This window comes from Anas acuta, chromosome 10 (genome assembly GCF_963932015.1).
Source record: "Anas acuta chromosome 10, bAnaAcu1.1, whole genome shotgun sequence".
Lineage (NCBI taxonomy): Eukaryota > Metazoa > Chordata > Aves > Anseriformes > Anatidae > Anas > Anas acuta.
This window is the reverse complement of record NC_088988.1, coordinates 12369943-12395160: the sequence shown is the minus strand read 5'-3', so window position 1 is coordinate 12395160 and position 25218 is coordinate 12369943. Positions and strand designations below refer to the sequence as shown.

General features: G+C 50.6%; 3 protein-coding genes and 1 non-coding gene across 13 annotated transcripts in view; 2 read left to right on the top strand and 2 right to left on the bottom strand.

Annotated features, from left to right (window-relative positions):
* Positions 1-12945, top strand: part of CNOT1 (CCR4-NOT transcription complex subunit 1) — a 58325-nt gene extending 45380 nt beyond the window's left edge. For 5 of the 10 annotated variants that reach the window (XM_068693881.1, XM_068693879.1, XM_068693880.1 and 2 more), the window contains exons 36-49: positions 1293-1435; positions 2012-2120; positions 2220-2389; positions 3114-3345; positions 5411-5659; positions 6265-6428; positions 6707-6824; positions 7298-7399; positions 7684-7857; positions 9143-9292; positions 10346-10526; positions 10908-11040; positions 11126-11260; positions 11844-12945. In XM_068693881.1, coding sequence (XP_068549982.1) covers positions 1293-1435; positions 2012-2120; positions 2220-2389; positions 3114-3345; positions 5411-5659; positions 6265-6428; positions 6707-6824; positions 7298-7399; positions 7684-7857; positions 9143-9292; positions 10346-10526; positions 10908-11040; positions 11126-11260; positions 11844-11922 — 2139 coding nt within the window. In that variant the 3' untranslated portion in view covers positions 11923-12945. Of the gene's footprint in view, positions 1-1292; positions 1436-2011; positions 2121-2219; positions 2390-3113; positions 3367-5410; positions 5660-6264; positions 6429-6706; positions 6825-7297; positions 7400-7683; positions 7858-9142; positions 9293-10345; positions 10527-10907; positions 11041-11125; positions 11261-11843 lie in introns of all 10 variants that reach the window. The other 5 variants (XM_068693876.1, XM_068693873.1, XM_068693874.1 and 2 more) reach the window with 1 other exon arrangement.
* Positions 12946-14759: 1814 nt separating this feature from the next.
* Positions 14760-18912, bottom strand: SETD6 (SET domain containing 6, protein lysine methyltransferase). The gene is made up of 8 exons (XM_068693883.1): positions 18624-18912; positions 18395-18539; positions 18041-18182; positions 17560-17754; positions 17251-17374; positions 16656-16836; positions 16306-16448; positions 14760-15441 (listed from the first exon to the last, which is right to left on the bottom strand). The coding sequence occupies exons 1-8, from the start codon at positions 18696-18698 to the stop codon at positions 15133-15135; spliced, it is 1314 nt and encodes a 437-aa protein (XP_068549984.1). The 5' UTR covers positions 18699-18912; the 3' UTR covers positions 14760-15132.
* Positions 18913-19440: 528 nt separating this feature from the next.
* On the top strand, positions 19441-19513 carry TRNAK-UUU (transfer RNA lysine (anticodon UUU)). The gene has a single exon. It is a non-coding gene; the product is annotated as a tRNA-Lys (tRNA).
* Positions 19514-20055: 542 nt separating this feature from the next.
* On the bottom strand, positions 20056-23944 carry LOC137862159 (SNF-related serine/threonine-protein kinase-like). Its single transcript, XM_068693882.1, has 5 exons — positions 23202-23944; positions 21739-21880; positions 21356-21568; positions 21092-21229; positions 20056-21012 (listed from the first exon to the last, which is right to left on the bottom strand). The coding sequence occupies exons 1-5, from the start codon at positions 23851-23853 to the stop codon at positions 20244-20246; spliced, it is 1914 nt and encodes a 637-aa protein (XP_068549983.1). The 5' UTR covers positions 23854-23944; the 3' UTR covers positions 20056-20243.
* Positions 23945-25218: the final 1274 nt, after the last annotated feature.

Sequence of the window (25218 nt, the reverse complement as noted above, 5' to 3'; positions counted from 1 at the left end):
CGTGCTCATCTAGCTGCTTGCTCACTCCACTCTTGTGGGACAGGGAAAAAATAAAGGGAAAGCAAAATGACTTGTGCACTGAGTTAATGACGGCTTAATAGGGAAAGCAAAAGCTGTGTGCACAAACAAAGCAAAAAAAAAAATCTCTTCATCCCATCAGCACGCAGATGGTTAGCCACTTCCTGGAAAGCAGGGCCTCAGCGAGCGTACTGCTTGCTTGGGAAGACAAACATCATAACCGTGAATGTCTCCCCCTAATCATCCTTTCCCTAAGCTTTTATTTTAGAGCATGATGTCAGACATCATGGAATATTCCTCTGGTCAGTTGCTGCCAGCTCTGCTGGCTGTGTACCTTTCCAGTCTCTTGCACACTCCCAGCCTACTCACTCTGGGGGGTGCAGAGTGGGAAAGAGAAAGCCTTGGTGCTCTGCACAGACTGCTCAGCAACTGCCAGGACGTTGTTGTCAACGCTGTTTCAGCAACAAATCCAAAACACAGCACCATACGGGCTGCTCTGAAGAAAACCAACTCCATCCCAGCCAGAGCTAGTAAACTACCAGCTGGGGAGCATTGCAGCGAGCTCTGTGACATGAACTGGCATCAAAGTCTGTGTAGTAACTAGTGCAGAACACAGTGACAGATGCGGAGGAAGATCTGTTTGAGAACAGTGGAAAGACAATGAGCTGTCTGCATGAGGATCCAAGAGCAGTGGCAAAATAAAAGTAACTGGAAGCTGGAAACCATTTCAATGGAAGCTCTGTGTTCCCGACTTAGTCGGGACTAAATCCTTCAAATAGGTACCAACACTAACACTTGGACAGAGATGAATTTGCTTTCCCCTGTAAAGGATTTCCATTTCATATAGAAATGTGCATCAGAGCGCTGCAGCTCTTTGTCTAAAGAATCTGGAAGGAGTCCTCTGTCAAGTTCTGCGTGTCCTCTTTCATGTGGCTTTCCATGAGCCATGTGCAGAACAGCTTTGACTTTGACTCGCAGAAGCTGCAGCACAAACTGATGCGGTTTTTCATACTGCTTGAGTGTGTATATAAAGCCAGTGGGGCATAGGGAGACCGTGGGCTTGTTTGTGGTAGGACAGCCATGTACAGGGAACGTGGAGATGCCACAACAGCTGGTAAAATCTCAGTTTTATCAGCAGGGTCAGTGCAATGACTAAACTGTAGCTTTTTACGTAACTGCCGAATCTTCTGGGGGTAGTTGCTGCTGATCTGGTTTGCGTAAGATTTGGAAGCGGACTTGGTTTTTCCTCTGCTAACAGGTTGCATCTGTTCTAGGCTGTAGAGGGCTTACTGGATGCCACCAGTGGGGCAGATGCTGACCTCCTGCTGCGCTACCGTGAGTGTCATCTGCTTGTGCTGAAGGCTCTGCAGGACGGTCGTGCATATGGATCTCCGTGGTGTAATAAACAGATTACTAGGTCAGTTATGAGACAACATCAATAGATGTAGCTTTCCTCATCTTTTGGGAGTTACTGTATTATTTTTGAATCACTTGTTAATATTTTGCACTGATGCAGCTCAGACAGAAAAGTAATCTGTTTAATGTTAAAAGTAATGAGAGGTCTTGTTAATGCAGTTTCCTCCTCAAACATGACAGGAATCTTTCATAGGGTGAAGCATTAGAGGTGCTCTGTTTTTTCCTCATTTTATACAGAACCTCTCTACATGTGGTCACAAACTAGATGACATGGTGTATGCCCGCAGCAGAAGCACTAGTGCTTTAGAAGCTGTGCCACTTGGTGCTCAGAAGAAAAGCTTCTTACACTGAATAGACTGAAGCTCTGGGAGGGCTGTTCTGGCCAGTAGTGCAGGGCAGCAAGTGCTTGAGACTTGACTGTTGGTGAACTGAAATGTTACATTAAATAATCCTCCAGAAGAGGCTTCTTTTGGAGCTGAGTAGTGGATTGTGGAGATTCTCTAGTGTTAGATTTGAGTTGCTTCACTTAAACTCTGTAGTTTGAGTACACTTGTGAAAAGAAGTCAAATTCTTCCAGGTGCCTGATTGAATGCAGGGATGAGTACAAGTACAACGTGGAAGCTGTGGAGCTGCTAATCCGCAATCACCTTGTTAATATGCAGCAGTACGATCTTCACTTGGCTCAGGTAAAGAGAACGTGCGTTCTTGGAGGAGAAAAGTTACGGTCACTTCTTCATAAGATATGTGGTTGAACTTCAGCCTTAATGCCTTTTTCTTTCTGGCAGTCAATGGAGAACGGCTTGAACTACATGGCTGTGGCGTTCGCCATGCAGTTGGTAAAGATCCTGTTGGTGGATGAGAGAAGTGTCGCGCATGTTACGGAGGCAGACCTGTTCCACACGATCGAGACACTTATGAGGATTAATGCTCATTCCAGAGGAAACGCCCCAGAAGGGTGAGATTGAAATACTGTGCAATATATTACTTATCTTGTATGCTCACTTACGGTTTGAAATGTTATCTAGATAATGTCTTGTATCATTCAGTCATACAGCTTTAAACTTCCTCTGTGGCTGCAGTCTACTGTTAGCTGAAATGGTTTTGTTGCTCTAATGACATGCTAATGTAATTGCTCAGATTTTTTGTCAAAATAGAGGCTGCTGAATGCTTGCACAGGAAAATTTCTGTGCACTGTGCTCCAAAGTACCATGGTACTGTGAGAAACTTGCTTGAATTCCTGCTTTATTTCAAATTCAGGCAATATTGTGTTATCTTTTAAAATTTTTAATTTCTTTGTTTATCTGTTGATCACAAGCAATTCATCAAATTGGATAATCTTTTTGGTTTCTTCAGACAGAGCCTACAAAGGAAACATCCACTGATCTCACATGACAAACGTTCCACATAGGATATGGAAACACAACTCCAGTGTATTGCTTTTATTTTTTTTTTTTTCAGAGCTTGCATGACTTCAGTGTTTTGTCTGTCCTCATAAATGTCTGCTTTCAGGACGTAGTCTACTGTTCCAGTGAGGACTGGAAGATCAAAAAAAAAAAGGCTCTATGTTTGTGGAATTTGCTTTCATTTAACCATACTTGACTGAGCTTTCTGTTCTTGTACCCTCTCAGGACAGGGAGAAAGAATTCTAACCCAGCTCTTGCTCTGGTCTGTTGCATTAGATTACCCCAGCTAATGGAAGTGGTCCGATCAAATTATGAAGCCATGATTGACCGTGCTCACGGAGGTCCCAATTTCATGATGCATTCTGGAATTTCCCAAGCCTCTGAGTATGATGATCCGCCAGGTCTGAGGGAGAAGGCAGAATACCTGCTGAGGGAGTGGGTGAACCTCTACCATTCAGCTGCAGCGGGCCGCGACAGTACCAAAGCGTTCTCTGCGTTTGTTGGACAGGTAGAGCTTTTGGAAAGAAAGGTGCTTTTTATTCAACATAAGTAGGGTGTGATGCCCTCCGTTTTAAAGCAGTGTAATAACCAATGCTAGACATCCTTTTGAAACTGACTATCAAAGTTCTGTCTTCCTTTGAAGTTCTGTAGAAACCCTTCAGCAGATAAGGTTCTTCTTTAGGTACTCTGGCAACAAGCTGTCAGTTCAAACCATAAATACTGGGATAAGTCATGTAGGATAAAGAATTCAAGTGAGGTAGCTGTTGGCAGCAGTTCTTACATGCTCTGTGTTATGAAGCTTGTCTAATGTTGCTCCTTATAAGAATAAAAGCTCTTGATGGCCTACAGACATAAATCACTAGTAGAGATGCAAGTGAGTTGTTTCAGCCCATGTGAACAAGGGGAATCCTTTATCTAACTGGAGTCACTGGAGAGGAGAAACTTGAAATTTCATTAGCTGGAGTGACACCTAAATTTAAACAGCCAGCCCCTCCAGCATTTTTGCTCCAGAGCATCTTAACAGAACAGCACACACCTACCATCCAGGTGTGACTGAGAAGAGATGCACTCAGTAAACCAGCACTTGGGGTAACAAACTACCTTCAGTCATCTTCCCAAAAACATGTTTCTAGCAGCTCCTTGATTGCAGCTGCAAGGAAGCACCCAGTTTGTTCTATTTTTATTTGGTTCTGTTTTAAATTTTGGTGCTACTACCATGGAAATGCCAGATTTTGCCAACAATCAAAAGCAGTTCAAGCTATGTAGTATGCATAAAGATCTTGACTGATGCAATGATTGCTTTTTTTTGCTTAGTTTCCTTGTGTACTGGCTTGTAGCCACCTTTCTGTTGGTCTGATTCCTCCTGCATAGCATCTTTTCTAAATGTTTTTAATGGATCCTGTGTTATTACTGACTTCTTAAATTTTTCCTCTGTTAGGTCCTAGGTCCCATTTCATTTTTACCTGTTTTTGTACCATAAAGTATGCTCAAACTATACTGCAATATAGTACAGTCATAATACTCAGTGCACTTTTGCCCTGCTTCACTCTTCTGCCATATTTGTCTGCTTCCCTTCTGTAAGTTTAACCAAAATATATGAAACTGCAGTATTTATAATTTTTTTTCCTTGCAGGTGACAGATGTGGGTTTTAAAGAAGTGTTTTATAATAATTGCATTAAACAAAGTTTTTATTACTGGACATAAATGACTTAACACCTCTTAGAGGAGCCAGATTGCTTTCTGTTAGCTCTTAGAGCAAGAAGGAGCATACAGCTTTCAAGGCAAATATATGAATTGCCTTTTATTAATTAAAAAAAAAAAAAAAGCTTCCCCAGAAATATTAGAAATTCTGAGTCAGTGATTGTGCTGTTCATATAGCTTCATGTTTGTGCAGTAGGAATTCGGAAGCGAGATGCTTTACACAAAACCCGGAGGCTTCCTGTAGTTCAGTTTTGGTTTAATTTTGATGGCTTTAATGCTGTGGGTAACAGGTCTCTTTTGATGTGTATTATTAAAAAACAATCCCTGAAAAAGGGCCAAAAAAAAAAGCCACCATACGCAGCCATTCTCTTCATGTTATATAAGGAAAGCTTGTTATCCAGATGCAGTTAGCTCTTCCAGAGTGTTGCTACGTGACAGCACGATGCTTACTGAGCAGCTAGCTGAAGTCTGCCCTTCCCACAGCTTGTTACCTCTGCGTGGGCTCCTCGAGGCCTGGCCGACCAAACTGCTGCTGCCTTGTACCTGCTTCGTGCAAGGTTGAGTGCTGGTAGCAGAACTGATACTGAAGCAGGCTTCTCAGCTCTGCTGCTGAGGGAAAAGATTTAGGATCAAAAGAGTATTTGGGAGTAAATGTCTCTGCTAGATTTGTGGTGCCACCACCAAGTTGTGTAGAAAACTTTCAGCTTGGGTAAGAGTAGTGGAGATAGCTTGCTACTTAGCACTTGAGAGCATGGTAAAAATTAATTCTCTGGGTAAGGTGGATGCTATGTAAAGCATTTGTTGTTTGAAATAATTTGTAAAATGAACTTGTTGCATTTATGGTTCTGAGGATTTTTCCTTTCCCTGATAGATGCACCAGCAAGGAATCCTGAAAACGGATGATCTGATCACCCGCTTTTTCCGTCTTTGTACCGAAATGTGTGTTGAAATCAGCTACCGTGCTCAGGCTGAGCAACAGCACAACCCTGCTGCCAACCCCACTATGATTCGAGCCAAGTGCTACCACAATCTGGATGCCTTTGTGCGACTTATTGCACTGCTGGTGAAGCACTCTGGAGAGGCAACCAACACCGTTACAAAGATCAACCTCCTGAACAAGGTTGTGAACCGTTTTTGTTGTCCTTGCAGTTAAAGTGCATAATGGTGTTTGCCTTTGCTGATGGAAGTGTAGACTTAACATGGGCTACTGATAAAATACCAGATGAGGACTTGAATGTGTTGGTCATTGAACTGATAAATGGGGTGGAATATCGGGATGCCAAGTTGCTTTCTCATTCACAAAGATTTCTATCAAACCTGAAAGTCACCTTTGTACCTTGAAATGGGAAAGTCAGCTACTGAGGTCTTGAGCTGATGTTCTGAGCCATTAGGAAGTGTGGTTTGAAGTTGGTAATTTCCTGGGTCCTGCCTTTTTTTTTTTTATTTTTGAGGGCCTTCCCTATATACTTCTACACTATTTGGCTTATAGCTAGATGGTTGTAGGTAGCAAAGACCTTTCAACAGTGCTTAATCAACTGCTGTCATCTGCACAACAGCAATGTGTAGTGCTTGGGGGCTGCTGATATGGACTGTAGTATTAACTTGGAACTGGAATTTTTGCTTCTTATTAGAACTGATTTCCTTTTCTGATGGTTAAAGCGTTTGTGTGATGTGACCCAAAAAGTAATTCTTGCCATTGCCACTGAAATATGTTGATCTCTTCAGGTCCTTGGTATTGTGGTGGGAGTTCTTCTGCAAGACCACGACGTTCGGCAGAGTGAGTTTCAGCAGCTTCCTTACCATCGCATCTTCATCATGTTGCTGTTGGAATTAAATGCTCCTGAGCATGTGCTGGAAACCATCAACTTCCAGACACTCACAGCTTTCTGGTACGTATTTGAGAGTGGCCACAGTGCTCATTTTTTGCTGGTAGGGTCAAGATTTTTCACCTGACAGCTGGTCTGATTGTTCCTTTGTGGTGGCTTAATCACATTCAGAATAACTGGTTCTCCTATAGACTGTCCACTTGCTTGTTTTTAAGGAAAATCACTGGTAAAACCAAGATGCTAAAATGTCTTGCTTTTAGGGCTGTGTTTGTTTTCTCTCAATGTTATGAAAAGCAATCTTATTGCTGTGCACTTCTAACCTGCTCTAACTTTTCTTTCAGTAACACATTTCACATCCTGAGGCCTACAAAAGCTCCAGGTTTTGTTTATGCCTGGCTGGAACTGATCTCCCACCGGATATTTATTGCAAGAATGCTGGCACATACACCACAGCAGAAGGTGTGGCTGCAATTTATCTTTTCTGAATTAAAAAGCTCACGCAGAAGGATGCCTATCTGGTGTGATGCTGTTTCACATCTCTTGAAGTGCACTAGCATGGCTGTTCTGTTTTTGTTGTCTTCCATATTCACAGTAACCTAACTGCATGGAGGAGAGGCTGTATGTCAGTAAAGTATTGAGTAGAGGGTGATTGGAATTTAATAAACATGACTGTCAAGTCTGGAAGAGCTCTGTAGTCTAGACTTCGTACTGTCATCTCAGTATGATGTGTTGAGTGTTCGGGAAGCACTTATAGCATGTAATGTGCAGCTGAGCTCCTTGAAATGAGCGGTGCTGTTGTCACTGATAGAACTAGCAGTAGGACTTAACTTGGGGTCCAGGCTGATATGAACACCAACCTAATTATGGCTTTGAGCTTAAAAATGGTTGTTCTTTGTTGCACATTTACTACCTGCTGTTTTTTTTCTTGACAGGGTTGGCCTATGTATGCCCAGTTACTGATCGATCTTTTCAAGTACTTGGCTCCTTTCCTTAGAAACGTGGAACTCACCAAACCTATGCAAATTCTTTACAAGGTAAAAAATATATATCAGCTAATAGATGCTATTTCCAACCAAAGCCTGAAAACAGAGTTGAATTGGAATGGAAAACATACTCTGGTAGCAAAATAGCATTTACTGTTCTTTCATGGAATATTTCTTAGTTAAATACAGATCTGTCATGGGACAGAAACAGGCTGCCTGCCTAGATTGGTGTCTTTCTGTTAATGTTAACTGTATAACACAGATGATTTTGCAAGCTCTTGAGCAGTTTCAGCAATTAGGAACCTCTTTTATAGCCACTCTATTTGGTTTTGCAGGGCACTCTGCGTGTGTTGCTGGTCTTGTTGCATGATTTCCCAGAATTTCTTTGTGACTACCACTATGGGTTCTGTGATGTGATCCCACCCAACTGTATTCAGCTAAGGAATCTGATCCTGAGTGCCTTCCCACGGAACATGAGGCTTCCAGACCCTTTCACCCCCAATCTAAAGGTAGGATTTATTTTCATGAGGTTAGTAACAGGAAACTTTTATGCTCCAAATTCTTTTTATCCAGTTATTTTGGCACAGGCTGTGAACACTTCTTTTAACAGTTTAACTGATACTTGAATTAATGCAGCCATTCGCAGTGTAAGCCACATAGCAGCTGGCAGAAATGCATTTTTTAAAGCACGTAGGTTTCAGTTATGTTTGTAATGCTCAATGTTTGACAGTTTCCATGCAGAGGCGGATGCAGCCCTCATCCTGTAGAACAGTGGTACGAAACTTGTTGCAGTTGGAAGCATAAAGCCTCCCTCTGCTGGCTTGGCTTCACTCGTAACAGAAGATACTTAACTTTTCTGCAAAATCTGTGCAGATTCAGCCTGAGAAGTGTATCAATGAGAACCAAGCTTTTGTATGGAAGACGGGGGCTTTTCCTTTTCTGAAGGGAGACTGACTCCATGTCCCTAGGTCTGACTTGGCATGTGGTCTTGGACCTAGGCCATCTTTATCATTTCACCATCTCGTTTGTCACTGGAAAACAGACTACTTAAGCAATCTTTGCAGCTTTGTTTGAAAGTCCAGCTTATAGTTCTTGTCTCAGTTCTGTTCAGCATGTGTTGAAGAGTTCATGCTCTGCAGGATGTGGGGGGGCTGTAGTTCAGTTCAGCAATTGTTAAAGAGTTACTGTGTCCAAGCACTAATCAGAAGTACTTTTTAATGAGAAACAGATGCTGTCATATCTTAAAATAATGAGATAAAATACTGTTCTGAAGCAAGCCTCTTGCATAATGAGGAGAGATTTTGAGAAGTGTTAATGCAATTAAATGTTTGGGCATACGCCAGTCTCCTAATCATGGAATGATTGTGGCAGCATGAACTTTCTCACACTGCTGTGAAATTGCCCTGTTCTTTGTCTTTGAGTGATGCAGGCTAATGGGAGCAAAGCAGCAACACTCCTTCAGCTAGCTCTTGCTGAGACTGAAGGCGGCTCTTCCTGACCAACAGGGATGTTTTGTACTTTTTTCAACTACCAAACCGCCTTGAGTGTAGATGAGGGAGACTTGAAAGGCAGTGACTGAACTCCCCCGTGGCCTTCCCGCTTGAATTCTTCAGTCTTCCACTCTCTCTTCCCAGATAGTCATCTAATAAGCTTGCTTATAGTGAGGTTATCTAAAGCTCCTGCTCCTAGGAAAAAGCTATCACCAGCAGTAGCTGATGTAATAGCACTTATGTGCTATAATTTGTTCCTTTAAAAATTGTTTATGCTTTAGCTGACTGGCTTTTCTCTTAACAGGTGGACATGTTAAGTGAAATTAATATTGCTCCACGAATACTCACCAATTTCACTGGAGTGATGCCGCCACAGTTCAAGAAAGATTTGGATTCCTATCTCAAAACCCGTTCTCCAGTTACTTTTCTGTCTGACTTGCGCAGCAACTTACAAGTGAGTGTCTTGGTTCTGAGGATGCTGGATTTAATGAGTAGTGTGAGACAAATGATCTCGTTGGCTGAGTCACCTTCCTTCCTTGCAGGGATTATGTCAGTGTGTAGCAAGCATGTGTTCCAAACAGTAGAAAAGCCTCTGAAAATGCCATTCACCGAGTATTTCTTTCCCCAGCCTCCCAGCAAGGTTAAGTCAGTTAAGCAGTTTCATCAAGGGGCAACTTAAGAAAACAGGAGTGTTGACTTTAGGAACCCTAAAATGATCTAATTTAAGAGAAGTTGGTTTTATCTCTGTGAGCTGCCAAATGCTTATAGTGAGGTTATCTAAAGCTCTGACTGTTCTGCCTGCTGTGTTTCTAGTGCACAACCTCGCAAATCTTAGAGAAGAATTTAGTCAGAGTTGATTGTATCAAGCTTGCTTTTGTCCCCTACCACTGAGTGATAAAGAATTCTGTGGCTTGCATCACATGATTCCAGAGCTGTTTACACAGGCATTGTCTGATATTCAGCTTTCTTTAACTCAATTGCAGTCTGGTTTAGAAACTAATTAAATTCTTACTCCAAGTGGTCATTAGTCCTTGAAGTCTGTGGATCTGCATGATAATGCTTTGGGGGTGTAGAAAAGACAAATTAGCTGAAGCCCAGCTCAGAGCTTTTAGCCAACTCCATGCATTTAACGCATCACGAGGTATGGCTTACAACAGAATTCAGGACTGAGGTCAGACTTCCTTAGAAAATTACTTCAATTCACACAAGCAGTGTGTATCTGAGGCAGTCTGTGGCACGGCTAGTGAATTCAGATTGCCTTCCCCCAAATCTTTTTCTTCCAAGTAGGGAGTGCAAAAATTCTATGTCAAGTCTGTCAACACTTGGGCGCTTTTGAATGTATAACCGCTGTATTGCAAAAGGGAAAATGCCAGATTGAATTTGTGGGCATCTAACTATGTTGTCTTCTTTATAGCCAGGATAGTCTGGGTGCTGTTGTTGTACATGCTGTACCGTGGGTTACTGAAGGAACATAAAACGTTAATGCTTTCTGTATCTTTCCTATTAGGTATCAAATGAACCTGGCAACCGCTACAACATCCAGCTGATTAATGCACTGGTGCTCTACGTAGGTACTCAAGCTATTGCGCACATCCACAACAAAGGCAGCACACCGTCCATGAGCACCATTACCCACTCAGCGCACATGGACATCTTCCAGAATTTGGCTGTAGACCTGGACACTGAAGGTGAGCTGGGAATAATGGTAGTTCACGTCATTTCTAATTTAACAGCAGCTTGGTTGAGCTGTGGGAAACGCTGAAGATTTCATATAGCTGCTTGTGGATTCACAGTAAGTAGTGCTACATTAGAACACTGAACTCTGAATATGAGAGCAACATTAAAGCCAAATGTTGAAAGTGTGCAAGAGAATGAGAGAACAGTTTAATGAAGAGGAATGGAATTCTTACTGCCCCGACAGTGAAGATTGATAGTGTTCTTTAGTTGTTCTTGTTTCTTGAACCTGTATAGAGCAGGCTCACAAACCTTAATCTTAAGCCCATGAGTTGTTTTAGTGTGTGTGTGGTGTGTAAGCAAAACCACTGATAGTTGCTGTTCCTCCTCTGCAGGTCGGTACCTCTTCTTGAACGCAATCGCCAACCAGCTGCGATATCCCAACAGTCACACCCACTACTTCAGTTGCACCATGCTTTACCTGTTTGCAGAGGCCAACACTGAGGCTATCCAGGAGCAGATCACTAGGTGAGAGGGAATTCCGCTTCCTGCTTTCCTTCCTTGTGTATTTCAGTTCTTTCTTGGTCTAACTGTTCTTGTTTTCGGATTCCAGGGTTCTCTTGGAACGACTGATTGTAAATAGGCCTCATCCCTGGGGTCTCCTTATTACTTTCATTGAGCTGATAAAAAATCCAGCGTTTAAATTCTGGAACCATGAATTTGTTCACTGTGCTCCAGAAATTGAGAAGTGAGTATAACCTAACAACAAAATGACTAAAACAGTATACCTGAGGCAGGGGCTGAGCTGTACCTTGAGCTTCTGATGCTTTGTAGTGGAAGCACCCTTTGCTGCCATAATAGGCGGAAACGCAGCCTGAGAGCAGAATGTAAAGGGATTACTGGAAGTCAAGAGCAGGCTACTGTGAGAGATGCTTAAGTTTTCTTGTCCTGTGTGTGTGGATGTTTGTTCCACAGTGAATTTTTAGGTTGCAAAGGGAGGAGACATTGGAGATGCTTTTAAAAGATTGTGGAACTGGGAAACAGGGCTGCCAGCCTCAGTACAGAGGGTTCAGAGCAGCCTGCTCTATAATGCCAGCACTGTTCAAACACTGTTCCTCTGTATCCTAATGGGGATTGAGCTGAGAGCATTGCATTTCCGTGATGTAGCAGCACTCTAGATCAGATCCTGGCCTCTTAGCCCAGCTCAGGGCTTGCTAATTCACATGCAGTGTGAGTTCGTGCATCTATGATGGTGATGGACGTGGCAGCGTGTCAGATTGCAGGGATGAATACCCTTCAGGCACCTAATGATGCTCTGCTTCTGTGCTCAGGTTGTTCCAGTCGGTTGCACAGTGCTGCATGGGGCAGAAGCAGGCCCAGCAAGTGATGGAAGGGACGGGTGCCAGTTAGGTGAGCTGCATCTCGTGCGGTAAGCGTGCCGGCCTGGAGGTCCCCGTCCCATCGACCGACAGAAGAATCCGTAAGGCTCTTCCCGACCTTCCCAGCTCCCTCGATTGGGTTACATGCAACAGATCCTGGGTGAAAGTCTGTGTGGGCACGTTCCAAAGTTTGAAACAAGTTTTTTGACTTTTGGCCAAAATTCAGAAGATGCTGTGAATATCATTTTGAACTAGTGTAAATACAAGGAACAGAAACATTTGTCTGGACTTTTGGGTTTGTGCAAATTGTGTAAAAGGCAGGTGGGTAACTGGTGCCTGTCCAGCTTGTAATAAAGGGGCAGCTGCTGATGCCAAGCACTTGTCTGGGGCAGACCTCCTTGTCCTGACATTCCCAGACTCCCAAAGAATATTGAAAAGCCAGTTATATTATTATGTAACTTATTTTTTCTTTATGTGGATGGGGGACCTTTAAATCACTAAGTTGTTTTACAAAAAAAAGGTGGATACGTTTGGAATATGGGAATATTATGGAGTTAGGGGGAAGGGTGAGGGAGGGATTTGAGGTTCAGCTTTTCTTTTCCCCCCCACCCCATCAAATGCTGACAGACAGCAAGTGGTGTGGCAGTCAGAGAACGCCTCCTTTCTGTTGAAGACACACCTCAGGCCCTTTGGGAGAGGGTCAGCTGTTTTTAGTAAAGAAACCAGAGACCAGGCCTATAGCTTTTTTTTTTTTTTTTTTTTTCCTCCTGACACTTGTAAATTTTGGAGGGGGGGGAATAAATCTAGACCTTTCCCTACCCTGTGACCACACAGTATAAGTTTGTTTAAAAAAAAAGAAAAAAAACACGCAAAAAAAAAAAACAAAAGCAAAGAAAAAAAGGACCAATACAGCCCATTTTGTAAGGATTTTGAATGTTTTGTAAAGTATTGGTCCATGTGTTGTATTTTGTAGCCTTTCTAGTTCTTGGGCTTTAGTTCTCCCACTTCTTGTATGTATGCATACTGTAGTTACACATTAAAGTCATGACATGCAGCACGTGCCCCTGTGCTTATTCTCTCCAGTTCCATCCTACCTGGCCAGTTGATGTCTTTCAAAGTCCGTTTCCACCCATCCAAAATTTGCAACTTCCCAGTGTATTTTGGGCAGTGCCTAGCAAGAGTAACTAACTGGGTTTGCTTCTAGGATCGAGGCGAGAGGGAAAATGTTACGCATATAGATAGGGCCTCATTTTGAAGTGCAGAAGGGAAGGGCACAGGAGCTGTGTGGAGATGGAGACGCCGTAGTTGTGAGTTCATGAGTTCATCTCTGACAAAGTTGGGCTGGAAAGGAGACTGCAGTGGAGGGACACAGAGCGAAGGTAGCACACCAGCTTAGTTTCTAATTATTTGCTCACTGATAAGATGCTTCTTTCAGCAGGCATATGTGCAAGCTTGCTAGTTAGCTAACTCAACCTGTAAGAATAGGTAGCTTTAGCACTGCTAATGTTTCTTGTAGCCTATACCATACAACCTAGCAGATACTAGGAAAAGGGATTCACTGCTTCCTTCTTTACATGGGCAGAGAGGTCAGGATTCCCTGCTGAGCTTTAAGGGATTCTCCCTGTCTGTGCTTTTGCTGCACAGAGAGAAAATGAGATCCAAGGGACCACGGAGCCAAACATGCAGGTGGACTGTGGCTCAAGAACTTAAAGGAGTAGTTGCTTACCAGTTCCTACACTTCCCTGGCCTTCGTTTGGCAGGTCAGCAGTTTTGCTGAAATTGGGCATTTTAAAGGTTGAATCATTTTCTTACGGCATTGGAACTCCTAGCTTGTTCTCCCCTCCTGGTTAGAATACAGTGAATTATCAGTAACCAGTTTTAGCCCAGATTTGGTGGGGTTTCTCTGCCACTTCACCAAACCATATGCAGAGCTTCTTGGCTTGTCCTACTGGCTCCTAACGCTGGCTGTGCTAAAGCTCAAAGGTCTCTCTGGTTCTGTACTAATGCTGCTGTACACAGCTAGTTCCCTTCTGGCCTTAAGAACTGTTAGGCTGGTATAAAAGAGCAGAAGGTAGAAAGGACTCAGCCAAGATCCCACCCTGCATTACAGGAAGTTAATTTCCTACCTACAGGCTGGTAGGATAGAGGCAACTACATCTCATATCCTCTTACCAGGTAAGGATCCTGCAGCTGGTACTGTCAAATACTGCTGGTGTCACTCCACAGGGATTATCAGGGTCCTTGCCAGCAGAGACTGGGTAGAACATACGTTGATGAACTTAAGGCTTTCTGTTCACTGTGTGCATAGTTTGAAGTGTAGTCTGCTGTAGGAAGAGCCAAGCCTGGGACTCTGAACAGCCACTGCCTTGTACCACTGTAAAAGGGGTGGGGGGAAGCACCCTGGGTCATGTTAAAACACCCTGCCCCCCAGCAGTGCAGTTCGGGATGTAGCTGACCTGTACACCCAGGGATACAGTCTGGGGTTGGCTGGTTTGCAGTAACAGCAGCAGCAAAGATCTCTTCTAGCTGGGGTTTTGCACTCTGCTGAAGTAGACTGCACTGGGTAAGAAATGTTCCCTCACAGCAGAGCCTGAGCTCAGGGACTGCATCAGCTGGAGTGCGGGTATCAAATGCTTCACCTACAGCAGCTGCAGACCTGTGACCCTCCTACATGGGGTCTTCTCAAGCCCTTACAGGAGTGCTTTTTACAGAAGTAAAAGGAAACATTCTGCCTTACAGAAAAAACAGATAGATGGGCTCATACTTGTAAAATGCTCAGTGTTAAGAAATTATGTGTGAAGAGTTGTTTGTTAGCATCCCTAGTCTGAACCTACCAGCTAGATTTCTTTCTGCCCTGTTCATCTGGACAAGGCACAGTTCTTGCTTTAAACCTGGGATGCTGAATGAGGGAATCCACTTTTTATTATGATGGTGTATGTCTGTCTCCCTTAAGCAACCATTGAACAACCAGATCTGGATTTTAAGTTCTCCAGAAAAAGACAGTAGTTGTGCTCCAGAGCTTTCCCTGAAAGATAAGGCCACCCAACAATGCTATTGTTGTGCAAGATATTTTTTTTTTATCTATGTAGAGGTAGCTGAAAAGCCACAAACCGTGAGAATCAAGTGGGTCCGTATTCAGTCTTGGCATCCATTCTGACTGCTGTAGAAGGGAAGGCTGAAGGCTGCCCTTCCCTCTACGAGCACAGTTGCAGGCAGTTCACTTCCAGGGGCAATGAGGCTTTCAGCGTACCAGCTCTAGCAGCTGATGCAAGATCCTTTTCTGTCCATAGCGTACATGCAAAGCTTGCTGCTCCCTTTGACTCAGTTTCTCATAAGCTTCCTTTTTTAGCAAGTCCTGGTCTGCTTTCAGGTCTGACCTGTAGGACTCCAGGGTCAGCAGCACACTGTCATAAAGGAGTTTCTTGCAAGGGGCTTTAAGTCTGGAGAGAGCTTCGTTAGAAAGAGTGGAGCTTTCCTCTTCCTCACTGTCATCTTCCCAGCCATCCTGTTCCTTATATTCCTTGAATTCTTCTTCTGACATACACAGCACCTGAAATGACCCAGGCAAAGAGACAGGCCAGTGGCACCGTGGGTGTGTCAGGCTTTCCTCCCCAGAGAACTGCAGTCTCAGGGCCACAGGGAGCAGGTGAATTGTTCCTTGGCTGCAGTACAAGTAAAACCAGCGTAGACAGCAGCCCTGCACATGGCAGGGGGCTTGGAACTAGATCATCTTTAAGGTCCCTTCCATCCCAAACCATTTTATGATTCCATGATTAAAAGAGCTTCCAAATCACAAACCTCAGCTGCTGCCTACAAAGCTAACAACCCTACAGAGCTGCTTGAGGGCAGCATACAAGTAAATGCAGGTGGCTGCTCCAGGGAAGGACGGTAACAGAGCCATGGGAAGCCTGGCAGCTGGACAGCTACACCCCTACCCCTTCCCACACAGGACTATGGAAGGGATGAAAGACATGGACACCTGATGGCTCTTGAACAGAAGGCCTTTATTGCCATCCTTCTCCACTACATATACTTTCCCCGTAGCCCCATGTGCTGTCCACATGCCCGAATCAGTCATAAAATTGATTAGAGACCCTCAGGCGCGTGCCTTGAGCCAGCCAGCAATTAGCCACTGCCCAAAGCTCATATTTAACACTGTACCCAAGTTAATTTATCTCAGCTTTGCTCAAGTTTTGGTTCTACTGCTTATTTCCTCATTTTTTCTAATTCACGGATGTGTGAAACAGCACAAAGCCACCTGTGAATTCCTTTCCCACAAACTATTAGGAACAAAATCCCTTCCCATGCTTGTCTGCCTTCATTTCACCCTTTCACATGCTGTTCAAGCAGCTGCAGTGTCCATGCTGTTCCTAGCATAGCTCTGACCACCTGGCAACTGTGTAGTGTTGCTTACCTTCAGGGTCACAGACAGCTCTTCCTCTGTCAGCACCTCATCCCAGCCAACCACGAAGGCGCCTTCCTCCCCCACCATCTCCAGCTGGCACAAGAAGTCCCACTGCTCTGAGACCAGTTGCCGCTGTGCTTCGTTTTTGGCACCTGTTTGGAAGGCAGCAGAGCTGCAACAGCCAACTCACATTGCAGTGGTGGGGAAGGGGAAACAGGAGGCAGCAAAAGGCACAGCCCCAGCTCTCGAAATGCTACAGAACAGCCTCATTTTCCCTTTATCCTCGAGGCCCATTTCATTACATCACTGTTTAACAGGAGCCACCCCTGCTCCATCCCTTTTCCCCCTGTGCCACTCACGCTGCATCGCTGCCCTGCGCACTGTCACCATCTGGATGTCAGCAGTGTCATTGGTGTTGCCCGGATAGGGCTCCGCGAAGCCGTACATGTGCAGGAGCTGCCAGTTGGCCATCTGCCCGTAGGTGTTGAAGATCTCTTGCCCTTTGCTGATGGGCCGTGTTGTCACCATGCGCAAACACTTCTGCAAGCAGAGAGGGGAGAGGTTCAGTCATGAAAGAGGGTGGTTCTTGAGCACGGGTGTTGGGTTTTCCCTCAGCAGCGCCGTTCCCAGGAAGGTGATTCAGGTATGTGCAATCTCTTACCTATAATCTTAGGGAAAAAGCTACCTTGTGTGCACAATAGCAGGCAACGAGAAAAACAAGCTTCAGCTCCTGTCCTACAGCAAAAGCGTCTTCAGAGAGGCTCAGCTGACCCTAAGGTTGTCCTGGCTAAGGCAAGGCAAGCAGCAGCTGCTTCTGTCAAGCAAAATAGCTTCTTCTTTCTGAGGGAGCTGCCCTGGCAGGTGAGCAGTGCTGCTGTGGAGTCAGTGAGCAAACCTTGCACGAACAAAGCCTCAACTCTGGGATGGGGCCCAGTACAAGAGCTTCCCACTCACAGGAGCATATTCCAGGTTGGCGTTGTGGTTGGCTACGTGATTCAAAATATCTGCTACGGGTACCATCATGGGAGGATTGGGTCCCTTCTCATCTTCATCTTCCTCGTCCAAAGGTTCCTGAAAACTAAGACAAGGGACATGAAGACAGGACTGTTTTACATCTTGTAATACAGGGATTCGGCTTACCGAATTGCACTCCTGTGCAATTGCAACCTTTTAAATAATGCAGCCTCTGATCATTCACCATCCCCTCATCCTACAATTTGCTTTTTGCCTCCTCTCTGTCAGCACAAAGCCCTCCCTCCTCACCTGTAAGCCATGACAAACGCCACCAGCTGCTTGTACAACTCCAGCGTGTGCACCTTGGGGTCAAAGACGTCGGGGTGGGCCTGCATGAAAGGCAGGACGATGGAGCTGTACTCCAGCTGGATGTTAACCAGGTCCTTGTCCACTGCTTCGGGGATGCCAGTGCCCTGCAGCAGCCTGCTCCTTTCTTCTTCAGGCCTGGTGCAAAGAAAAGAGCAGCTTCAGCAAGAAAGGTCTGTAAACTCCTTCCCCTAAGGGAAGGGAATTGATAAAGGAAAGGGAATTAAGCTTCCCCCTGCTCTCTGGATTTTGGATTGCTGTTACAGGTAGGGTCTGGAGCATCCCTCAGGCTCCTGGTACAAGGCTAAATGAGAGGAGATGGAGTCTCCCACCAGCACCACCTCCACCCCCAAGGCTCTGGGGCTGCACCCCCATCACTGCACTGTCCCAAGGGGCCACCCCACATCCCCCTGTGCCCCCTTACCAGAACATGGGGTGATCCAAGCTCCTGAAGTCCTCCCAGAGAGCAAAATAGGGCCTCCACGGGGAGCTGCTGGCCGTGTACTCGTAGAGCAGGGCCAGCAGGAGCGGCACCCACCCGGACTGGCTCTGCAGAGCGTCCTGAGCTATGCACGGAGCAATGACAGACAAAATAAAGCAGATTAAAGGCAGATTTCCTCCATTTGCTCTGCCCCCAAGCCCTTAGAACCGGGGGGGGGGGGGGGGGGGACGGACTCATCCTGCGGGCAGAACCAGCACCCTGGGGCCACCCCGGGGACACCTTGGGGACACTTTAGGGAGCCTTTGGGGACACTTTGGGGCCCCTCCCGGTGCTCACCGTCCCTCAGCAGCCCACGGATGCCACAGGTGTGCTGGGAGAGCAGCGCGGGGCGCGGCACGGCCACCAGCAGCTCCCCCGCCGCCAGCTCCTCGCCGGCCACCAGCCCGTAGCCCGACACCGTGCCCTGCCGGCTCAGGCGCACCTGCGGCGAGAGGAGACCCGTCAGCAGGGCAGGGGACACCCCCGACACCCCCAATGTCCCCCTGCCGGTCCCCTCAGGCCGCACCTTGGGGCTCAGCCTCACGCCGGCCGCCCCGCACCACGCCACGAAAGCCGCCGCGGGGTCGCCGCCCGCCGCCATCTCGCTGCCGCCTCACGGCCCCGCGACGGTGGCTGCCGAGGGCCCGAAAGGGCGGCGGGGAGGGAGCGCCGCCTCCTCACGGCGCCTCCTCTCCCTTTTTTCTCTTCAAATCCTCTCAAAATCTCCTCAGGGAGGCAATTAGCTGCTTAATGAGGGCGGCTCGATGAGAAGCGTGAGGCAAAAACGGAGCGCGCGGCCATGGCGCCGGGCTCCCCTCATGGCTTCCCCTCAGTGCTCCCCTCAGTGCCTCCCCTCAGAGCCTCTCCTCATGGCTTCCCCTCAGTGCCTCCTCTCCCAAAAAGCAGGGAGGCTCCAGGCCCTCCAGCACCTCACGCCCCTTCCCTGAGCTCCCTGAGGTGCCCATGTCCACCCAAGCACCCAGTTGTGGGCACACAGAGGAACATTTCGGAGAGCAAAATGGGCGATGTGGGACGTGGGCGCTGCTCTGGGTCTCTGCAAAGCCACTGCTGGGACTCGGAGTCGAACCGAGGTCGCTGCGGCCACAGCGCAGAGCACTGACCGCTGCACGAGCACAGCGCCTCGGGTTGTGGTCGCCCCGTCTCCTTCAGGGGTCCCACAGCTGCCCTCGGGCATCCCGCGGTGTCCCGGGACAGGGGCAGGGAGAGGGGCTCTGGGGGCAGCCTGGTGGGAGCAGCGAGTCCCCACCTCATCCCCCTGCTGGCACAGGGACACGGGGGGCTCACGGGGCTGTTCTGAGCATCACCCAAAATCCCAAACGTGAGCCTGGATAGCTCAGTTGGGAGAGCATCAGACTTTTAATCTGAGGGTCCAGGGTTCAAGCCCCTGTTCAGGCGAAAGCTTTATCCTTTAGGCGTGAGCAAGGGGAGCCCGAGGGCTGGGGGGGCTGCAGCCTGCCCCACGCACCCTCTCCTGCCTCTTTTCCCATGGACATGGGGTCTGCTGCCTTGTCTGTCCGTCCATCCACCACCCAACCCACACCATAACCCCCTCCTCTTCCTATAAGACCCCCACCCAGAAAGAAGAGGCAACCGCATCAAACCCAAAGCGTGGTTTATTGGACCGATGAACTTTGCTTCCCAGCGGCTCCCATCCCTTCAGCGCACAGCGGGCCGGGCGCCCGCCTCCCTCGTCAGTCATTTCTTGCCAGCAAGAAAACAAAGAGGTAATAAATAGGAAGCGCATCTGGGGTGAGGGGGGGACAGGCTGGGGGGGCAGGCAGGACAGCCTGGCCCTGGGGCTACGGTCCCAGGATTGCTCAGGCTCTGGGGGGGGGGGGGGGAATATAGCCATCTTTATTTAATTACATTAAAATAGACTATTTAAAAAAACTCTTTCTAGTAGTTAAAAAAATGTCGTTGTCCACCCATCCCTGAGCACGGGGTGCTGGGGACAGCGGGGAGGGCAGGGACCCCAGCCCAGCTGCCCCCCCCCTCCATGTGCCCAGCCGGCCCCGCGGCAGGGAGGTGGCCGATGGGGGTGATATGGGGGCGAGCGGGGGGGTGGAAGCAGTGCAGCAGCACCGGGGGGGGGCTGCGGGGGGACGCACACAGCCCCTGCCCGGGGCTAAATGACATGGCAGCAGTTGAACTGCCCCAAGGACAGGAGGCTCTCCTTGGAGCTGGGCCGGATCTTGAAGGCCAGGGCTTTCTCGCACAGGGGGAACTGCAGGAGCCGGTCCCGCAGGCTGCCGCTCTTGCCCTTCCCCGGGTCCAGCTTTATCACGTTCTCCGCGCCCACCTCGGTGCCCCCCGGGCCCGAGCTCTCCACCCCCCGCCGGGCCTGTTTGTGGGGGCTGCTGAGGGCCCCCTGGCATTTGTCCGTGGGGTCTGGGGATGGCGGCAGGACGGGCCCCCTTTCCTGGGGGCTCCCCACGTCCTCCTCCCTCCCCTTGGGGGGCTCCAGGGGTCCCGGGGCTCCTCGCCCGCCTCCGATGGCACCCGGGCGCCCGCCCCAGCCCCCCGGCTCGGCCCCCCAGCCCGGCACCTCCCCGCGGCACGACAGCCGGCGGGCCCCGGCGCGGAGGAAATCTCGCATCTGCTCCTGGTTCAGCGAGCTGCTCTTCCTCTCCATCACGGCGGGCCTGCCCTCGTCCTCCTCCTCTTCCTCCTCCTCCTCGCAGATCTGCTGCAGGGCCGGGGCGCTCTTGGTGATGGTGGTGTCGATGGCGGGGGCCTTCAGCAGCACCCGGGGGGGCTGGCGGAGGCCGCGGCCGCTGTCACCGCTGTCCCCGCAGGCAGACAGGGAGGGTGGCTGGGGGCTGCCGGGCGCCTCCGTGAAGGGCTGAAGGCCACCGCTGCCATCCACGGGGCTGAACGTGTCCGAGAGGTCGGTCCTGAGAGCGGGGAGGAGCGGAGGAGTCAGCGCCCAGCGTGGGATGCTGGGGGGGAGACAGGGAGGCGGCGGGGGCTCACCTGCTCTGCACCTGCTTGGCCAGGTCGTAGAGGAGGCTCCGGCGGCGGCCCTGCTCCTCCTGCTTCTCCCGCAGCATCCTCTCCGCCAGCAAGAAGTAGGTGGCCGTGATGTGGTTGTAGCGGTCGGCCTCCAGCGCCCTGCGTGACACGGGGAGGGCTGAGCGTCAGCGCCCGAGGGACGCAGCGCTCCCAGGGGTGACCCTGGGGGTCTCCAACCTCTTTCCCCAGCGCTCTGTCCCGGCCGCAGAGGTGCCCGACACTCACTCCTGGATGGTGTCCCGGTCGGCGATGTGCCCGCACGTCATGGCCTGGATGATGATCTCGTGCTCCTCCCGGGACACGCGCTTGTGCGAGGTGAGGGGCAGCAGGGAGCGGCTGGCGGGGGACGGGTCCACCCCCTGCAGCCACGCGTGGCCCTCGATCTGCTCCAGGGAGGCTCGCTGCCGGGGGTCCCGCTGCAGCATCCTGGAGATGAGGCTGCCCGGGGAAGGGAGCGACACCGGGAACCTCCATCAGAGCACGGCCGGGAGCTTTCCCCCATCCCCAACCCAATCCTGGGGCACCCACGGGGACAGGGACACCCACGGGGACACCCACGGGGATGGGGGCAGCCACCCCGGGGTTACAGAGGGGGGAGAGGTGCCTACTCGGAGCACTGCGCCGAGACGTGCGGGGGCACGGTGTAGCGGCAGTCCATGATCATGGTGAGCGTCTCGCTGTCGTTGGCCTCCTGGAAGGGCGGCTGCCCGCACACCAGCATGTAGAGGATGACGCCCAGGCTCCAGATGTCTGCAAGAGGAAGAGGAGGAGGAGGAGGTTCAGCAACCCCAGCCAGTGCGACCACCGTGGCCAGGCTGACGTCCCCAGCCTCGTTGAGGACCCCCAAGGAGAGCCCAGGTACCCCCCAGCAGGTTCCAGCAGGGCGCAGGCCCCTTGGGGTGCTGCTCCAGGTCCTGCCCCACGGCAGGTGCCACCAACACAGGGAAGGATCTTGCCTATCCCATATCCAAGCAGGTCCCCAGGGACTTCACAGAAGAGGTGGCGGTGAGGGCATGAAGGCCACCTGCTCTGTCACCTCCTCATCCCTATTTTCCACCATCTGCACGCACCCACAGCCCGCATCTGTGGCACCAACCCCTCTGGAGGGGGTCCCCAAAGCGGGGTGGCACTGTCACCACAGCTCCCCGCTGCCCTACAGGCTGCAGCAGCCCCGAGCTGTTCTCTCCCAGCTGTGTGGGCACCGGCCCAAATGGGCTCGCTGCCCTCCTCTGGGGACAGGGACAGGGCCAGCCCCGCCGCCAGCCGCAGCAGTCATCTTCACGTGCCTCCCTGTGACTGCCACACGGACCCGCGGCAGGAATGCGCCCGTGCAGCGCTCCCGCCCCCCGTGGCAGCTCGGAGACTGATTTTCTTGCTATTGCAGAACCGTTTTATTTTTAGGATGCTGAGCGCAGGCCCGGGGCTCTCTGCTAATACCTTCAGCTCCTTAAGTGCCTGCATTTTTACATTTCTCATCTGCGCCGGCTTTCTCGCTTGATTTGCTTTTGCAGAGCTAGGCATTCGTGCTTCCATCACCCCTCCGAGCCCTGCCAGCTCCCACTTCAGGATCCTTCCCCCTCCGTGCTGAAACCGGGCCGTTGCCTTTAAGAGCTCCAGCGTTTTGTTTTGCTCAATCCTCCTGCCCCAAATTCCAGCGGAGCTGGCGCGGCTCCCAGCCCTGCCTCTCCTCCCACGTCCCCGCTGTCCCCGTGGGGCCTCCCCGCACCCCAGGATGGGCCCCGAACCCCAGCAGGAAGCTCCAGCAGGGCGGGGGCCAAGCGGAGGAAACTTTCCGAGCTGCAGGCAGCAGCATCCCGAGCAGGTTTCCTTCCGGCACTGAGTTGCCTCCGGCTTGGAGCTGCACCGGGTCAGCCTCGCTCAGCCTCCCGCTGTGGCCGAGCACCCAGTGCAGGATTTATCCCCCGAGGATGCCCAAAACACCACGGGAAGGGGGAGCACAAGCAGAGCGAGCCCGTTCACACCCGTACACCACATCCTAGCAGGGCAATGAGCACACACACGAGGGAGGCACGAGCTCGGGGTGGGCATCACCCCCTCGCTGCGCCCTTACCCACGGCCGGCGCGTCGTACTCATCCCCCAGCAGGATCTCCGGCGCCGAGTACGCCAGCGAGCCGCAGCTGGTGGTGAGCATCTTGCCGGGCTGGAAGCGGTTGCTGAAGCCAAAGTCCGTGAGCTTGACCACCCCTTGCTCCTGGAAGAAGACGACGTTCTCGGGCTTGAGGTCGCGGTGCACCACGTGCAGCTTGTGGCAGTAGGAGATGGCGTGGACGATCTGCGCGAAGTAATGCTTGGCGCGACCCTCGGCCAGCCCCCCCTCGTGCCGCATGATGTGGTCGAACATGTCGCCGCCGTCGCCCAGCTCCAGGATGAGGTAGAGCTTGGAGTGGGTGTCGATCACCTCGTAGAGGCGCACCACGTTGGGGTGCTGCACCAGCTTCATGCAGCGCACCTCCTGCAGCAGCTGCCCGGCCGCTTCGCCCGCCAGCTTGCTCTTGTCGATCACCTTGACGGCCACGCGCTGCCCAGTGAAGACGTGGCGCGCCAGCTTCACCACCGCAAAGTGCCCCTTGCCCAGCGTGCGCTCCAGGTCGTACAGCCCCGCGATCTTCCCCTCGGCCATGGCGGCGGCAGGCAAAAAACGGGCATGGGGCGCTGTAGGGCCACGGGGGGGTGCTGAGCGGACCGGGCACCCCCCCTGCATTTGGGGTTGCCGGAGATCTGGCACTGATGGTGCTGCATCCCCACAGCCTGGCCCACAGCACCCCGAGGAGCTCACCTCCAGTGTCCAAGCACCCCAATAACCCCCCCCTCGAGCACCCCAACCTCCACATCCTCAGCACTCTGAAACCCCAAATTCCAGGCCCTCATTACCCCATGACCCCAAGCACCCCAACACTCCCCAACCCACCGCATCCCAGTCCCCTGGGCATCCCAGTAACCCCACAAGCCTTGGCACACCAGCATCCCCCTGGTCTCCATCCCCTTGGGCACCCCAATACCCCAACCTCCAGTCACCCCAATACCAATTCCCATTCCCCAATATACTCCCCATTCCTCAGCACCCCAATATCCCAACCTCCAGCCTCCCAGTACCTCAAACCCCTGGTCCCCAGCATCCCACTAACCTGGGCACCCCAATATCCCCCAGTCCCCAGCGCCCCCACATCCCCAGCACCCCAACCTCCAGCCCCCCCAGCAACCCAATCCCAGTCCTCTGCACACCCCAAAACCCAACTTCCAGCCCTCAGCACCCCAATATCCCACAACCTCCACCCCCCCAGCCCCATGCGCACCCCAAAACCCCACATCCACACCCTTGTGCACCCCAAAACCCAACTCTGAGACCCCAGTGCACCCCAGCACCCTACTCCCAGCCCGTTGTGCACCCCAAAACCTCACTCCCAGCCCTCCAACACCCCAAAACCTAATTCCCAGACTCATGTGCACCCTAACATCCCACTCCCAGCCCCTTTTGCACCCCAAAACCCCACTGTGAGACCCCCGTGCACCCCAAAACCCCACTCCCAGCTGCCTAGGCACCCTAACACCCTACACCTAGCCCAATGTGCACCCCAAAACCCCACTCTGAAACCCCTGCACATCCCAGCACCCCTCTCCCTGCTCCCTGAGCACCCCAAAACCTCACTCCCAGCCCCTCAACACCCCAAAACTTAATTCCCTGACCCCTATGCACCCCAAAACCCCACTCTGAGACCTCAGTGCACCCCAAAACCTCACTCCCAACCCCCTGTGCATCCTAACATCCCACTCCCAGACCCTTTTGCACCCCAAAGCCCCACTCTCAGCTCCCTGTGCACCCTAAAACCTCACTCCCTGCCCCCTGTACACCCCAAAACCCCCCTTCCAGCCCCCCGTGCACCCCAGAACCCCACTCCCAGACCCCAGTGCACCCCAAAACCTCACTCCCAACCCCCTGTGCATCCTAACATCCCACTCCCAGACCCTTTTGCACCCCAAAACCCCACTCTGAGACCCCAGTACACCCCAAAACCTCATTCCCAGCCCCCTGTGCACCCCAAAACCCCACTCACAGACCCCTGTAGAC